The 14,285-nt window shown below is 37.4% G+C and overlaps 3 protein-coding genes across 3 annotated transcripts in view; 2 read left to right on the forward strand and 1 right to left on the reverse strand.

The window, feature by feature from the left end:
* Positions 1-2,145, forward strand: part of LOC101291188 (zinc finger protein-like 1 homolog) — a 4,927-nt gene extending 2,782 nt beyond the window's left edge. The window contains exons 6-9 of the mRNA XM_004289755.1: positions 94-315; positions 504-612; positions 1,482-1,668; positions 1,808-2,145. Coding sequence (XP_004289803.1) covers positions 94-315; positions 504-612; positions 1,482-1,668; positions 1,808-1,895 — 606 coding nt within the window. The 3' untranslated portion in view covers positions 1,896-2,145. The remainder of the gene's footprint in view (positions 1-93; positions 316-503; positions 613-1,481; positions 1,669-1,807) is intronic.
* A 3,329-nt stretch (positions 2,146-5,474) lies between these two features.
* On the reverse strand, positions 5,475-7,826 carry LOC101313864 (dnaJ homolog subfamily C member 7-like). Its single transcript, XM_004292082.1, has 4 exons — positions 6,983-7,826; positions 6,659-6,903; positions 6,143-6,523; positions 5,475-6,095 (listed from the first exon to the last, which is right to left on the reverse strand). The coding sequence occupies exons 1-4, from the start codon at positions 7,824-7,826 to the stop codon at positions 5,475-5,477; spliced, it is 2,091 nt and encodes a 696-aa protein (XP_004292130.1).
* A 2,337-nt stretch (positions 7,827-10,163) lies between these two features.
* On the forward strand, positions 10,164-11,403 carry LOC101314153 (transcription factor bHLH84-like). The gene is made up of 5 exons (XM_004292083.1): positions 10,164-10,571; positions 10,670-10,858; positions 10,975-11,040; positions 11,131-11,196; positions 11,323-11,403. The coding sequence occupies exons 1-5, from the start codon at positions 10,164-10,166 to the stop codon at positions 11,401-11,403; spliced, it is 810 nt and encodes a 269-aa protein (XP_004292131.1).
* The last annotated feature ends 2,882 nt before the right edge of the window (positions 11,404-14,285 follow it).

Here is a 14,285-nt window from a genome sequence, read left to right on the forward strand (position 1 = left end):
TTCTTCTCTCTCTCTCTCTCTCTCTCTCTCTCTCTCTCTCTCTCTCTCTTTAGTTACAGTTGGATTGAATAGATTTCTCCTACTGTCATGCAGACTGGCTTGGAAAAGAACTTGTTTGGAAATCATCCAGTTTCAATGTCAGAGTCCCGTAGTCCGCCGCCTGCATTTTCCTCAGATGCAGGGCGGGAGAATATTGCAACTTCATCTTCATTAGCAGAAGATGAAGGGTCTGCTATACTTCAAGTGACAGACATAGTGGAGATAGAAGGCACTAGTTCAGCTGGGAATTTTATAAAAAGCACAAGTCCAGTTGGTGTAAGAGGAGTTTTCTGTTATCTACTGAATTGATTATATATTTAGTGAGAACTTTTTCCTTTCATATATATACCCCTTTAGACGGCCTTGTGTCTCATTTGTGCGTTTACGCCTCGAATATTTCCTTGTGGAGTTTTCTTATTGTCTTATAATCTCATTCTGTTTCTTTTTCGTTGCAATGACTCTAGCCTGGTGCTACAACACGAAAGGGTGCATTCCAGGTTGAGCGGCAAAACTCAGAAATGTCATATTATGCGGACGATGAAGACGGGAATCGTAAAAAGTATTCACGGAGGGGTAAGTAGAAAGCACTTTCTCTGTGTGTCTATCTTCTTTTCTTTTTGATTACTTTTTGTCCATTGCTAAGTTACTATTTTCTTTCTATCTTTCAATTGATCAGACCTGTTAAAGTTATGTCCAATGGGAAAGTACACATTCATTTGTTCAAGTTTATCACATATATCAATTCTTTTTTTTCTTCTTATTTTGCTACTCGTTACATTCAATCGTCCATTGACTTTTGTTGTCTGAAGCAATGAGGTCCCTCCTTCAAATCGTTTGAAAACTTTGTTATCAAATTTGTTGATTTGGCATGTTTTACTCATGTGGCACATTTGTCTGCATGTATGATGTCAGATGGAAGTCGTAAAGCATATGCAATGTGATTTTGTGGCAATATACACACGTATCAAATTTGTATCTTATTGGTGATGTAGACCAAACACTATTAAATTCCTTGTAGGTGTACTTGTGGTAATGGCAGATCAATGGATCACATTTTCTTGGGAATAGATTTAAATGACTTAATTGCAACTGTAGAATACTAAAAACTTACGATATCACTTGCTTAGCCTAGTAAAGTGATGCTTAGCTTTATTTTACCTCCTATTCCTTTTGAAACTTGAGTCAAATTTGAGGAAAGTATCGGTTACGTAGCCTAGATGAAGTGATGATATTGAAAATTACCTTCTCCCCTCCTTTTCTTTCTTTAGCTAAAGAATATAGGTGTCTCCCCGTTAAAAATAGAAAGAATAGCAGAGAAATCATCTCTTGACTTCTGTTTTGCTGCTCTTTTATGTGGTTGTAGTCAATGCCTTCTCTTTCATTTCTTGGAGCTTGTATAAGTTTTCATTCATGAAGTAAACTCACAGGAAATTTAACTGTAGGCCCATTCCGACACAAGTTTCTTAGAGCATTGCTTCCTTTCTGGGGAAGTTCATTGCCAATTCTGCCAGTGACTGCGCCCCAGCGGAAAGATGGATCAATTGCAACAGATGCACCAGAAGGTCGTCCAAGACATCAAAAATCATCGAGAATGGATCCAAGAAAAATACTTCTTGTCATAGCAATCATGTAATGTCAATGAATCCTGGTTTCCTGTCTGGTTGATGTCTTTTCTGCCCTATGCTCACTTAATTCTTAAAATGAGACGAAAAAGGCGTTGTCTGAATAAACTGATTTTGCTAATGCAAGTGTGTATATACTTGTGCAGGGCATGCATGGCAACTATGGGTATTTTGTATTACAGATTAGTGCAACGGGGTTTTGGCGAGGAGACTCCTGATGGTGAGCAGCAGTAATCATCGTATATGATGTATGGTGGAATACAGGCAATGGTGTATTATCCTCTTAATTTAGACCTTCCGGCCCTTGTCTTTGTGCTTCTGCTGGTAAATGTTCCCCTTTTTTGTTTTGTTTTTGTTTGGACATGCTTCATGTTGTTAGTGAAACATACAAATGGACATCAGAGTAGAAATTTACAATTCAGCGTTGATAACAATGTTATAAAGGTATCTCCATTGACCCTTTCTTCTCATTTTCCATTGTTTTCTGCATCTATGTGAAGTTGAATCGGAGAAGCAGGTTGAGTTGTTTGAACTGGGTTGTTTTGAAATTCTGCTCATTCTATTTGATCAATAAACTTAAAAATATGCTAGAAGGGAGCTGCCCCGAATGCAATGAATTTTTATATCGCCTGCAGTTGAGGGTATTATGGAATTGCAGAAAGGATCCATAAATAACCGGGTTTACATACACAAGACTCAAACTGATTCACTGACCATTTGGATATGCCTATTTCTGCATTAGTGTATAGTTATATAACGTGACTGTTATGATATTGAGAAAATCTAAAGGCATTGTTATGGGAAAATTCTGCTATACGGTATAGCATACCTAGCAAATTCCATGACCAAAATTTCAACCAACCAACCACCCGCCCCCTTTTTTACGTAAATCAATAGTAGGAATTCTTCCTTTGTTTTATTTCAATCCTATTTTGACCAAGGCACACACGAGCACCCAAACAAGATGACAAAAGCTGTTTGGGCATTTTCTTCCACTGTTCCACTTCTGATCTAATCAACAAGCGATACTTTTTCAGAGAAACCATGCTCCTTCTGGGTACTCATCAGATGCTTCCGGTTTAACCAAATTGCCGTAATGTTTTAGGGAAATGAGGCTCTCAGTATAATAACTGATGATAGTCCAGTCCTGCAACAAACACTTCGCCAGTTCCATTCGAACTCCACCAGTGCTAACACCTCTTAGATCCAAAAACATTGCCGTAGCTCTGTTCTGAGCCCCGGTGCCAATTGCATCTTTGAAATATATACCATGTTCCCATACACCACAACTACCAATAATTTCTCCTAAACTGATGTCAAACTCGAAGCAGTAGTCTCGCACCCACGTTTTCTCTTCATAGTTTTTCAACACCCACATATCGATGATCGTGAGATTGACAACTACAACATCCACAATGGCTAAGCATCCTCTCAGATTAACCAAGTTCGAGTCACTAAGGCGACTTCCCTCACTTCTTAATGTGGGATGAGGAGTCCGATAGAACTCCTCTTTCTTGAAGTCGAAGGAAACTATTTTACTTTCTTCTCTAGTTCTCGGTTTTCTGGTAATCCACCAATGCATGTCTCCATATGCAGACACATTTTTGTGGCTCAAATTACAGGGAGGAACTGCAACTATCTCTCGCCATGAACTTGTGCCCAATTCTAGTACTTGTGCCACAAGGTTCTTGTACCGTGACCTACCGGAAACACGAAGAATCTTGAGTGTGCCGGTTGTGTCATCAAATCCCATAGCAAGCCACTCGAGAAGCCCTCGGAGACGTCCAATACTGGCCGGAACCTTACTAGCCGGGAGCTCTAGAACTTGCCTCTTTGGAGGATCCAACAAGAAGCTTGGACCTCCATAACTAACATCTTTAAAGCAAATCAAGTTGCTGAAAATACAATGTACCTGGTAGTTATACTTCTGGCTTACTATGATCTCTGAGCTATATTCTCTCATCTCCAAGAAGTTGCTGCCATATTGAAGTGGGTGGAAGGTCTTCGTTATTATACCTGAAACTGAATTGCATAATATCTTAAGACAAGATCGTTTCACAATAAACACAAACACAGTACTGTAGAAATCATAAACCAATAGCTTAAAGAGTTTCCTAGTTGCTCTAGGTGATTACCATAAGGACCAGCATCAATTGGGGTTCCATTCACGGTAGTCATCTTCTCAGCAACTCAGCAACACAACTGCAATCTCATAATACACAAAACCAAGGAAAATCTTCTATGCTATACTATTTGTTTCTTCACAGAATGAGACTGTTATTTCTCAAAGGAAAAGCGTAGTTAGCATAGGGACTTTCTACTGGTATATATAGTGGCCTAGAAACATAACTCGTGCTCATCCCATAAGGAGTCCGAGTTCACTTAATGTTTATCAGATACAAGTCTTTAGGTTTATCTCAAGAACTCAATGTTGATCAGGTTAATCAACTTGATAAGTCTCCAACTTCTAATGAGAGACATACACCTCAATAGATAACAGGATAGAGTTTTACATTTATATTTCTACTGATTATATTCAAGTTAATCTCAAAACTATTTTATGCAGACAAAGATAAATGCAACGTCCAATATTATTTTCCAACATTCGTTTCTTTGTTGTTTCCTTTGTATGATCTTGCAAGAATCATAAGATGAGGTATTTGATGACCAGTAGGAATAGCATTATGTAGACGCCACTGCGCAACAAAATCGTTGTCGACTACTTTGTTCAACATCTTAGAGGCACATTGGAGGGAACAAATTGATTTCAGAGGCAATCTCAGAATGATATCGACAAGGATGTCTCTGGGGAGGTCCGGAAGCTTTGTGTCGACCCATCTGCTGTAAGGCCTCGATCTCTTGAGGACCCTCGGGATCATCATCATCATCAATCTCCTTTCCTTCAGGGTCTCGTTAGTTATATAGCTAGGGCTCAAGATTCTCAAACTTTGATCAATTAATGTACTAGATCTCCATAGGCATATATCAGAGACTACTTCTAGGAAACCCAAGGCTGCTAGGACCTAGAAACATAATCAAACAAGGAATTAGACTTTAGGGTCTTTGCCAAAAAGGTTTAAGACTATCTTTTCATCAACCCTCAAAGTACGTTGGAGCTGAAAGCAGATTTAGAGAGTACTAACGTTAAGATGGCGCAAAAGTCTTCAAACTCGAAATTTTTCGTAATTTGACCTGAATTTTATTTTAAAAGCATCTAGACCTTACCTATTTCAAATTTTCAATTGTATTTTCCTTAAATCTTAGGGTTTGAAAACCATTTCAATTGAGATAGCTAAAATAACTTCTGAGCGTATAGATCATAACTGTTCGAAGCGAAGTATCTGCTTCATATGACAATATGAGATTATGAGCTCGACTAAGTAACTTCCAAAACTTAGATAGCTTTAGTGCGATCTGCTTTGTAACTCACATCTTTGAGTGTATATTAACACATACATTGGATGCTGCTGGTAGGTCAATCCATCAGCTTTCAAATGTTACTGCATTGCCTCATTTTACATATATAATCGGATTCAAATCGACACATATGTTCGACCAAATAAAACATAGACAAGGAGAAATGAGCCATTCAGTACTTGAATACAAGTAAATTTTTATTCCATAACCATTAGTACGTCCTTGGCGAAGATCAGTGGTGCATCAAGCAGGTTGTATTACATATTCAAACATTGCAGTGATCTTGAATTCTTGACGGAAAGAAAATAAAGAACATGCATTGATCAGATGGAGCACAAATATAGACAAAAAAATCTCATATGTTGTAAGTCACCTTTGCCATGGAGTAGATTGTGATCAACCATATGACTTCCAACTTTCTCTTTCATCCGGACATGTTCTCTCAAAGGGGGACCTACGACCATATCTTCTATGACTACTGGATCTGCTTGGACACCCAGAGTATGAAGGCTTCCCAAAACTGCTGGTTGTTTTAGTACTTTGAAAATCGGAAGGTCTGTAACTGCTGTATGGACTATGAAAATCTGAACGTTCTCTAAAATTGCGTTGTTCCTTCCTTTCATTTGCTGCTTTTCTCATGTCCTCCTCAAAATCATATTTTGAGCGCTTGCTCGGGTCTGATAGTACTGCATAAGCTTCTCCAATCATTTTAAATAGCTTGTCAGCATCTTTCTGAACCTCCGCCGAGATTTCCTTCCACAGTAGCTCTTCATCTCGGTTTTCACTTCTACCCAAGAACTGGCCAGCCTTGTCAGGATGATGTTTGAGAGCTGCCATGCGGTACGCTTTCTTGATATTAGAATTTGTGTCAGATGGTTTAATCCCCAAAATGAGGTTGAAATTCAAGGGGATTCCTTTCTTAGCCTTTTCATTAAGTGATGGCAAGCGTCGACGAGCCTGTTGTAATTTTTCTGCAAAGGCATTGGTGGTAGACTCTTTGGCCTTGTCATCAGATTGCTTTCCAGTATAGATACAAGCCTTTGGACATCACTAGAAGCATGTACATAGTCGCGTATCATCTCATGCAAGGTAGCTCTTCTAGAAACTGCCTTACCATAATTTTCATCAAGAGCTATTGCAAGACTGCAATCTGCAATGGCATCCATAATTTGACCTAAAGCTTGGTGTGCTGCAGCACGGTTGCACAAACAAATTGCCGCAAATGGGCGAGAACCGATATTGCTTGATAAAGCAGTAGTATAATGCTCCGCGGCTTCTGTATATCTTCCTGCTTTAAACGCTTCATTACCTGCAATCTTGTGGTTTAACAGTTCACTTATAGTGACAGCTGCTGACATTGATGATTCCATATTCTTACTTCCATACTCGTCTTTCATAGATCTCACTTGCTCCACGAAACAAAGAGCTTCCCTATACCTTCCCAGCTGAAAGTTAGTTTTGGAAATGAAAATCAACCTCCACAACCTAGCAAATAGGTAATTTTCAGATCCAGAAGTACCGTCCATATTTTCTACACGAAAAGAATTAATTTCCGCAAAATTGATACTTTGTTCACACACTTGAATTGCCTCTTCATACCTCCTTAACAAATACAGTGTGTCTGCTTTCATTTCAAGTAACTTTTCCGAGTATGTACTAACACACAAAGCCTCAGAAATTATTCCAAAGGCACTAAGAGCAGCATCAGCAGTTCTCTTTTCCAGAAGCGAGGCGGAACGATTTGTACACTCAGCCACTTTGTGAGCCTTTTTTATGCCATCAACACAATCTATTACAACTCTCCGGTCCAAACACGCAACAGTTTCTGACTCCAAGCATTCATTGAAGTACTTCAGTGAATGATCAACCTCCCCAAGAAGAAGATGACAATTTGCAGCCCTAACGATCATCAGGATACCCGGGGTCCAGTTGAATAGCCATCAAAGCATCCGCTAAAGTTTCCCTTATCCTTCCCAGAGACACCCTTGCTGCTGCACGATCGCTATAGCATTGCGAAAGACGCTTGAGGCAGCATGATCTTTCACTTGCACGTAGAGATTCTATTCCCAGTGTGTAATACTGTTGTGCTATTAAGAAATCATTATTGCAATGAGCTTCGTATCCCTTGGTTCTAAACTCCGCACAGGCTTGACAGTTACCATGCCTAGCATAAGTAGTGACATTCGTGACATTGGGAGATATAACCAATACATCATGATGACCAATAACTTTCTTCTTATTTTTCGTTCTACTCTTCTCTCTACGTTGTCGATGAGGCTTTGCCCTAACTGAACTACCATCCACAGAAAATCGAAAAGCTTTCCTCTTCATATCTTCAAAACCTGATGCAAATAAGTTGTCACGGTCTCTACTTCCACAGTTATTTGCAGTAGTACTATTACTACTATAAACAGCGGTTACATTATCACCCTGACACTTGGCTACATTGCAAGCACTGGTTTCTACTTTCTCAGATTCCATGCAAACTTTAGAAACCACATTGCCTTCGCCCATATGATGCCCTCCTGAATTAAAATTTGATTTAGAATCAATACGACTAGAACCAAACACATAGCAAATATCATTATCAATTTCCATATTGCTAAAACCATCACTTACCGAGGAAAACGGGTTGGCCTCTGCGCCATTCTGACCCGATCCAGTTCTCGACCTCACTTGATGTGATTGTGAGGGGCTGTCCTCACCGGGTGCAAAGTTCTTGAAATTGAAGACGGAAGGGGAAGACATAGCCAGCGAAGGATTAGGGTTTTGGAATTGTTTAGGGTATCGTGGAGCTATTTATAAGATGAAGAAGCATGAAACCGACTAGGAAAAGTATTAAAAAAGAAAAAGAAAAACCCGACTAGGAAAAGGAAAAAAAGAGAAACATTCAGAGCATTTTTAGTACACGGCGTGCATCTTCACATACGTACATACATGAATGATCAGGATTAAAAGAAATAATACAGAAACATAGTGGTCAAACATATGAATTGTTATGAATGGTTAATATTGTGTCGTGTAAATACACGTCGTGCATACAATAATTTTTAGAGAAACATCACCGATATCTTTCCCACGGGTTATTCTGACCCAAATTACTTCTCGACCTCGCATGCTTACTCAGTGATCGTGGCGGATTGTTTGTGCCGGCCCCAACTTGAAACTGAAGGCAGAAGCGGAAGATATCTCCGGCGGAAAATTAGGGTTTTGAGGTGTGGCGTAGGGTTAGGGTTTCGTGATTGCTAGGGTTTTGATTTGGTCGCCCTTCAAGTACCCCAGTTACTCAATTTATGTGTGCACCTGAGTCACAATGTTACCTGATACCAGCTATGTCACTACTTTTGGTTCCTGCTGGTACGTATGTTAAAGTTATAATGCCAAATATATAGAATTGTGCTTTGCCTTCTATTCTCATATATTGGCTAAAATGGATACTGTGCTTTGCCTTTCTATGTCTTGATATGTTGGTGTTTGAGCTTTCAAGCCAACACCAACTACAAGGGGTGATAGGTTTACAAACAAATCACACCACTCGCTCTCAAACTCAATGAAAATAAGCAAGAATAACAAAACGAAAGAATAGAGAATTTGGAAGACTAGCTAGTACAAAGCTGGAATATGTGTTGTTCGTTGAACCTCACATGACGCATTACACATCCAAAGAAAAGGAAAAGATTGATTATTGTTTTTCATATATACTAGAGTTTGACACTACACATTGGAAGGAATAAAATCTCGGCACCTACAACTGTGGTATAGACACATGATACTGAGAAGAACTGAAATCTTATATCTTATTTTGTGCCATATACGACTCTAACTTCCCAAGGATTTTGCTAATAAAATTTGGAGCTGACTTTGCTGTTTCTCAACTTCTTTTTTTTTTTTTGGCTATATATTATTCAACTAGTTGACTTCATTGCTGCTCATTTAACTTTTGTTTCATCGAACAATTTTGAGTTGTATTGTATTTTTGGTCTAATACTATTAAATTAGCTGACTTATGATCTTCAATTTGATATTTTCTGTGAAAAGTTGTTGACTTCCATTTCTTTTTAGTAGAACAGTCGACATCCATTGTTCTTCACAATTAAAATAGATAGGTGTTGACTTTATAGAATTCTTCAACGCTTATTTTATTTTGTCACCAATTAATTAACTTCGCAGTACTGCTTCATTGTTTAGTGGAAGGAAGCTTGTCTTAGAGCATATCCAAACCACACAGCATCTCTCATATCGCATAAACATGATCATGCCACAAAGGAGAAATAGAAGAAGCTATTCCTTGTGATGTAGCATCGCAACAGTGCAAGTTCAAAGAAAAAATGTTTACTCTGATCGATTACTCACTAGTTTAATTATTTTCCATGTCACATCATTTATACATATATATATACCTTCTAAGTTCTAACTATGAATTATGATTAATAGCGCCTACATGTCACGTGACACGTACGGCCGCACATTCAAAAGTTTATGAAGATCAAATAGATAGAAATTGCCCATCAAGCAACATGAGCTTATTTGTTGGATCACAGATTCATATAAAGTGTGGTTAGAGATCAGACCATGATGAAACAATTATGTAGTTACAAACAGTGTTCGTTTCATGACCAGAAAATTTTGCAGTCGCTTAATCAAAAATTGAGCATATTGATAAAGTTCTCATATGTATGATGTCAACGTGAAAAGCCAATAATCTTTCAAGTATTTTTTTATTTTTTATTTTGTTATATATACACCTGCGAAAGAGGGAACCTGTTTACCATAAAAAACACCCTGCAGAAAATCAGAGCTGCCTAAAATGCCTTGATTAGCTGAACGGTACTGATTTAATCCGAAGTTGTCAATGAACTTAGCTGTACTAGACCCCATCAAGGTCTCTGCAGATTGCTTAAAGATTTGGGACAGTTTAAAATGTAGTACTGCTATTGTTTATTAGTACTTCAGAATGATTCATCACAAGAAAAACATATACTATATGGAACCCGCTGCCTATAAATATGTCCTAGTTAATCTCCTTTGCTCCATAGCATCAAGCAAACCTTAGTCTTTCAGCACCAAATAGAAAATTTGATCAATATGGAAGATCAAGCATTTGTTCCAGAGGGATTGTACATGTTCGAGGATGAAGATTTGATCATGTCCCAGCTGCTTGCTGATTACTGTTCTGTCTCATCAAATGACCTGAATTATCAGGCTTCAAGCTCTCAAGTTTCATTTGCAAATTTTCCCAGCAGCCATGAATGTTCAACAGCAAAGGACATGGAAGGCATTGCTAATCTTTATTCTCGCAGAATTATGGCAACAAATTACCATAACCCTGAAGCTTTTCATCCGTGGGATGCCAATAGTACCACCAACTCTTTTTTCAGTCAAAGTGAAGAAAATGCAGGTATGGACCAAGTAATGAGAAATTGCAATGTGGGAGATCATGAAGTTGTGTCTGAGAATTCTAAGAAAAGGCCCTGCAGTACTTCTGTAGATGATGTAAGTACAGAATAGTATGCAAGCATATGTTGAATATAATGGTGATGCACTTTGTTTGCAAGTGAGCATCTCTATTTACCACACTTGATGTTGTATAGGTCCAGAAGAACAAGAGGAATGTGAAGTCAAAGATGACAAATCAAAAGCCGGTCTTAACTAGAAATATTGCAGATAGTTGCAGCTCAGGGGATGATGAACCCATGAATGCTAATCCTCAACAGGATTTGAGTCCAAATGCGAGAAGCAGTAGGGAATTAGCAATTGATCCACAAAGAACATATGCAAAGGTAAGTCCATGACAGTGCTGGTACATATATTACTAAATTTTCCATTTCTTTCATACTTGAAAACCAAATGCTTTCCATCAATAAAACTGACCTAAGTTATTATATAAATCTTACAGAAAAGAAGAGACAAAATAAACTCAAGGCTGCGAATTCTGCAGAATCTTGTACCTAATGGAACAAAGGTAAATTGCATAGGATATATAATGAGGTGATTTTTAATTCGTAGGTCTCATGCAAAGTTCTCATACTAATTGGTATTTTGGATACTGCAGGTTGATATCAGCACAATGCTGGAAGAAACTGTTGAGTATGTGAAGTTCTTACAGCTTCAGATCAAGGTAATATCAGATAAAAGAGAGGAAAAATTGTCTGACATTTAATAATCAGCATAACACTACTGCTAGCTTGATGTTATAATAACTTAATATCTAGTGATAATAACTGGTTTTGGAAATGATTTGCAGCTTTTAAGCTCTGATGAGCTGTGGATGTACGCTCCTGTCGTTAACAACGGAATAGGCATCGGAGTTCAAGACTTGCTCTGATTGTGGAGGAAACATTAGAATGTACTAGGAGTTGAGCTGCTAGCAGCTAGTACTTATAAGAAAATTATTAGTCTTTGTAGTTTGATTTAGTGGCATTGAGGCCCATTGTCGGAAATAAAGCCTTATAAGCAATATTAGACACTGAAGATATCATTTACCTGTTGTTAATGGAAGCTTGTATAATTTCATCCCATAATAGATCATGATATTGAAATTCAAATATAATGAAGCATAGTGATAGCTGTGAAAACCCAACGTTAGTTTTCTATATATATCTTTTACGCCGTACCACCATCCTCACAAACCAAAAATGCAACAAAACTCTTAGCTTGTAATTGGATAAAGTTTCTCATCCAAACTCTTATCAGTCTTATGTGTGAATAATTCTTCAAACATGCAAGGACTTCGATTGAAAATCCGAACTCTTGGTTTCCATTTGGCATGAATCACCCTAATTTTTGTCATGAAGAGATTCACCAATATTCATTTTTGTTGGGTAAAATGGTTTAACATCGATATCAAGATATTCATCGTATATGGTGGTGAGGTCCATTCAACTTTCAACATTATCTTCATACTCGACCAATTTCTAACTCAAAAGGAAACAAATGACATACTTTTACATTTGAGTCCTGATTAAAAAAAAATTGTTTCCACATCATTTATCACATCATACATGAATTAATCAAAATTAACAAAGCATTTCAATTTAATGACTAAAAGTAAGTGTAAATATGTGTAAAATAAAAAAGGCCCACCAACTATACCCTGTATGTTAAGCTTAACATTCACATTTCTTTTTGGTATAATATGCTTGTTTTCTGAGTTATACATGATGGCTTAGCATTAGAAAGCCCAGCAGGATAAGACTATGTTTGTCAACTAATTAGCAAAACTGTTCAAGTCCCAAACTTGTTTCCGGGGCATCAGGAGTTAGGCCCCATGCCAACGAGAGCAAAAAAACTTGGTACTTGTTTCTATCTTTTTAGACAGAACTCACAGAAAGGGTGCAGATTATTGACTCTTAAGTTATACTGTAAATTTTGTCCATCAGATCATAACACTATTACTCTAATATTAGAGGTTGAGATTAAACAGATTTCCATTTAACGAAATGGAAAATGTATTGTTGATAAAACTTGATCAATACAAAGTAATACAATTAGCCTTCCTTGCCTCCTCTTATGGGCTACAATAAGCTCGAATCATGTTACCAATATATAGTCTGATTCATCAGAGCTAGAATGCATCCTTCCACAGTTACATCCAACTCAAAGCCGATACTAATACTATCATTAGCCAAGTCACTTTCCACCTCCACATGCATGAGTCCTTCATTGCATCTCACTCTTAATTAAACCATGAACAAGTGTAAAACGCATCGGTCGCTATAGGATTACCTATATATATTCATTATACTTAAAGTCCTCTTACAAATTATGTGATATATCTATTCTACTTATATACCGTCTTCAATACAGAGTGAGTTTTCCAGGCTTTAATTAGTGTGTTATACGATAAAACGTAAATAATTATTGTAATTTAGGAGAAGTACAATAGAAAATTTCCCCAAGCATGCCTTCTAGTTTCTTGCAAGAGGAACCATTTTCCTAATTAACCTTGCATCTACCAAACATATGAAAGTAAGCACTTTCACAGTTTCACTTTCCCGAGCTTAGTGGAATGGACAAGTATGTGCACACACATATATTATATACATCCTCATTCGAATTCTCATTACATTGATCACGTACTTAACATCCTTTTGGAAATTTTTCATTAATATACTCCACAAAAAGGTTCTTAATTCATTCCCCAACAGCCAACACCCTTACAATATGCCACAACATGCTACACGGTTTTGGGTATATTCCAAATTGAATTTTTTTTTTAGGCTAGCTATACATTCGATACATATTTTTAAACTCCATAGTATTCATTGCTACCCAGAATGCAACACTATCTACCATTTATCATGCAATATGCCCTAGACTTTCCCTTATGAACAATATTCTGTTTGCAAATCGGGATTTTATATCATCAAGTGGTAGATTTATTTTGAAAAGGAAAACTAAATGATGGCTCTTACGTATGAATGTCAAATATGAGGACTACGCGGAAGAAATGAGCTTATTAGTTCCTCTCTATCTCTTCTGCTTTTGTTTGTCTTTTCGGTTATCTTAGAGATCGAGGAGAGACTCCAACAACTGGAAATCCAACACTAGAACATTAGACGAAACCTAGCCAAAGCTTCCTTAGTCTCAACATATATAATTAGATTGTAGTATATACTAATTATTCAATAATATTATGTGTCTCAAAAGGCGTAAACAAGTGCACTCTTGGCCTCTTGGAACAGTGAATGGACATCCCAGTACCAAACTTCCAGCTATACCAGTAAAAGAAAAATGCAGTCTTCTGTAGCCGGCTAGAGTCTGGTGCTAATAATAAGAGGGAGATATTTCTCATGCATAGAAATATAATCAGAGATTTCAGAATTAGTGTATCAACAAGAGATCTATCGATATCAAGAAGGTTTTAAATATATCGAAGATTTTGTTCGTTAAACTTCATCAGTGTCAAGCTTCGTTAGGTAGCAAGCAAAGTAGCAAGTCGATCGTGCAATGGGCGGCAGAGCATGCAATTATAAAGCTCACTATTACGCGTAAAATGAGTTGTACGTGGGGGACTTGATGTAGGGAGTTGAGAAAATGGCTATAATTCATATATATGACTCGTTCTTTTTTTTGAAATAATAAATCATTCTTATAAACGAAAACTAGATATATAACTCGTTCTTGATCTTGCTCGTCTATGTTTAAATGTATATATATATATATATATATATATATATATATATATATATATATACTAACGTACGT

This window comes from Fragaria vesca, linkage group LG2 (assembly GCF_000184155.1).
Source record: "Fragaria vesca subsp. vesca linkage group LG2, FraVesHawaii_1.0, whole genome shotgun sequence".
NCBI lineage: Eukaryota > Viridiplantae > Streptophyta > Magnoliopsida > Rosales > Rosaceae > Fragaria > Fragaria vesca.

Bases quoted from the DNA above. Each gene is read 5' to 3' on its own strand.
- LOC101313864 (XM_004292082.1), bottom strand. From the start codon at position 7,826: ATGTCTTCCCCTTCCGTCTTCAATTTCAAGAACTTTGCACCCGGTGAG. The intron at 6,904-6,982 runs GTTAGGGCTGCA...GCTTGGAGTCAG, and splicing joins CCCCGGGTATCCTGATGATC to AAACTGTTGCGTGTTTGGAC. The intron at 6,096-6,142 runs GTACATGCTTCT...TATACTGGAAAG, and splicing joins ATGAGATGATACGCGACTAT to CAATCTGATGACAAGGCCAA.
- LOC101314153 (XM_004292083.1), top strand. From the start codon at position 10,164: ATGGAAGATCAAGCATTTGTTCCAGAGGGATTGTACATGTTCGAGGAT. The intron at 10,572-10,669 runs GTAAGTACAGAA...GATGTTGTATAG, and splicing joins GCAGTACTTCTGTAGATGAT to GTCCAGAAGAACAAGAGGAA. The intron at 11,197-11,322 runs GTAATATCAGAT...AATGATTTGCAG, and splicing joins TCTTACAGCTTCAGATCAAG to CTTTTAAGCTCTGATGAGCT.